This window comes from Fibroporia radiculosa, assembly GCF_000313525.1.
Source record: "Fibroporia radiculosa TFFH 294 genomic supercontigs, scaffold14788, whole genome shotgun sequence".
Classification (NCBI taxonomy): domain Eukaryota; kingdom Fungi; phylum Basidiomycota; class Agaricomycetes; order Polyporales; family Fibroporiaceae; genus Fibroporia; species Fibroporia radiculosa.
Window position 1 is genome coordinate 1,811 of NW_012132995.1, and position 1,369 is coordinate 3,179.

The following is a 1,369-nucleotide window of genomic DNA, read 5'->3' on the forward strand; positions in this document are numbered from 1 at the left end:
GGCAATTGGGCTCGCCTCTTGAGGGGCATACAGACATTGTCACGTCTGTCGCAATCTCGCACGATGGCCGACGGATTGTGTCCGCATCGTGTGACGAGACGATTCGGGTCTGGGATGGAGAGACAGGCCAGCAGTTAGGCCCGCCTCTTGAGGGGCATACAAACATTGTCACGTCTGTCGCAATCTCGCACGATGGCCGACGGCTTGTGTCCGGATCAAGTGATACGACAATCCGGGTGTGGAATGGGGAGACAGGCCAGCAACATGGCGAGCCTCTTGAGGGGCATACAGAAACTGTCATATCTGTTGCAATCTCGCACGATGGTCGATGGATTGTGTCCGCATCAGATGACTGGACGATCCGTGTGTGGGATGCAGAGACATGCCAGCAATTGGGCCCGCCTCTCGAGGGGCATACAGAGGTTGTGTCTGTCGCAATCTCAGGCGATGGTCGACGGATTTTGTCCGTATCAGCTGACAAGACGATCCGGGTGTGGGATGCAGAACCATGGCTGCAATCAGAGCAATCTCAGACGGCGCCTTCGGGAATTGCTGACTCTGTCTTGATCTCTCACAACGGCAGGTATCCTTCATCTTCATTGTTGGACCCCTCGGTCATGGTGAATGACGTGCGGGGCAGTACGTGTTGCTTTCTTTGTGCGCATTTTGGTGCTGATAATTGTACTGTAGCTGTCCATATGCCTCTATATAATCTCAAGACCCCCTCATCTACTATCGGCTTTCTTGGCCATCGTACAATGTGTTTCTCATCTAATCCTTCCCATGTTCTTGGTCCTCCATTCCCATATCTGCAGGGTCATTCAACGTTTTCGCCATATCCCAATGATGAGGGTTGGGTGGTCGGCTCCAATGGTGAGCTGCTTTTCTGGGTCCCAGTCGATTCTCGGAATACTATGTATTACCCGGGAAACACCTCCGTAATTCCCAATAGTGGATTGCAGCTTGATCTGAGTAGATTTGCTTATGGGCCATCATGGCAGGACTGTCGTAGTGTAGATTGATATTGTGTAACATGTTATGAATCATGGAGTGTAGAACAGTCGAGATGATTGGTTCGTATTGTATCGGTATTGAGACACATTCGATAGCGGAGCAAAGCAAGTAGAGTAGAAGATGGATGCTCGAATCTGCCCCTCAGCAGTCGAGTCAGAGATAACTAGAAATTCCCTCCATCAGTGGGGGCCACCAGTGTTGTTGCAGTCCGATCCGAATGTGGGGAAGGACCCCAACCAGTGTTGTGCCAGTCGTCGACCGGTCGCTGGGTCGCTAATGTATGCAAAAGGATTGCACGCACGTCCGCCTTTGATCATGCACCTATGCTGGAACGAGTCAGTCGCAGCACAGATAC

The 1,369-nt window shown here is 51.6% G+C and overlaps 1 protein-coding gene across 1 annotated transcript in view; it reads left to right on the forward strand.

Moving 5' to 3' along the window:
- FIBRA_09208 (uncharacterized protein) overlaps positions 1-1,022 on the forward strand; it is a gene marked incomplete at both ends in the record, with an annotated part of 2,775 nt that extends 1,753 nt beyond the window's left edge. The window contains 2 exons of the mRNA XM_012321529.1: positions 24-639; positions 691-1,022. Of these exons, the coding sequence (XP_012176919.1) occupies positions 24-639; positions 691-1,022 (948 nt within the window). The remainder of the gene's footprint in view (positions 1-23; positions 640-690) is intronic.
- Between the last annotated feature and the right edge of the window lie 347 nt (positions 1,023-1,369).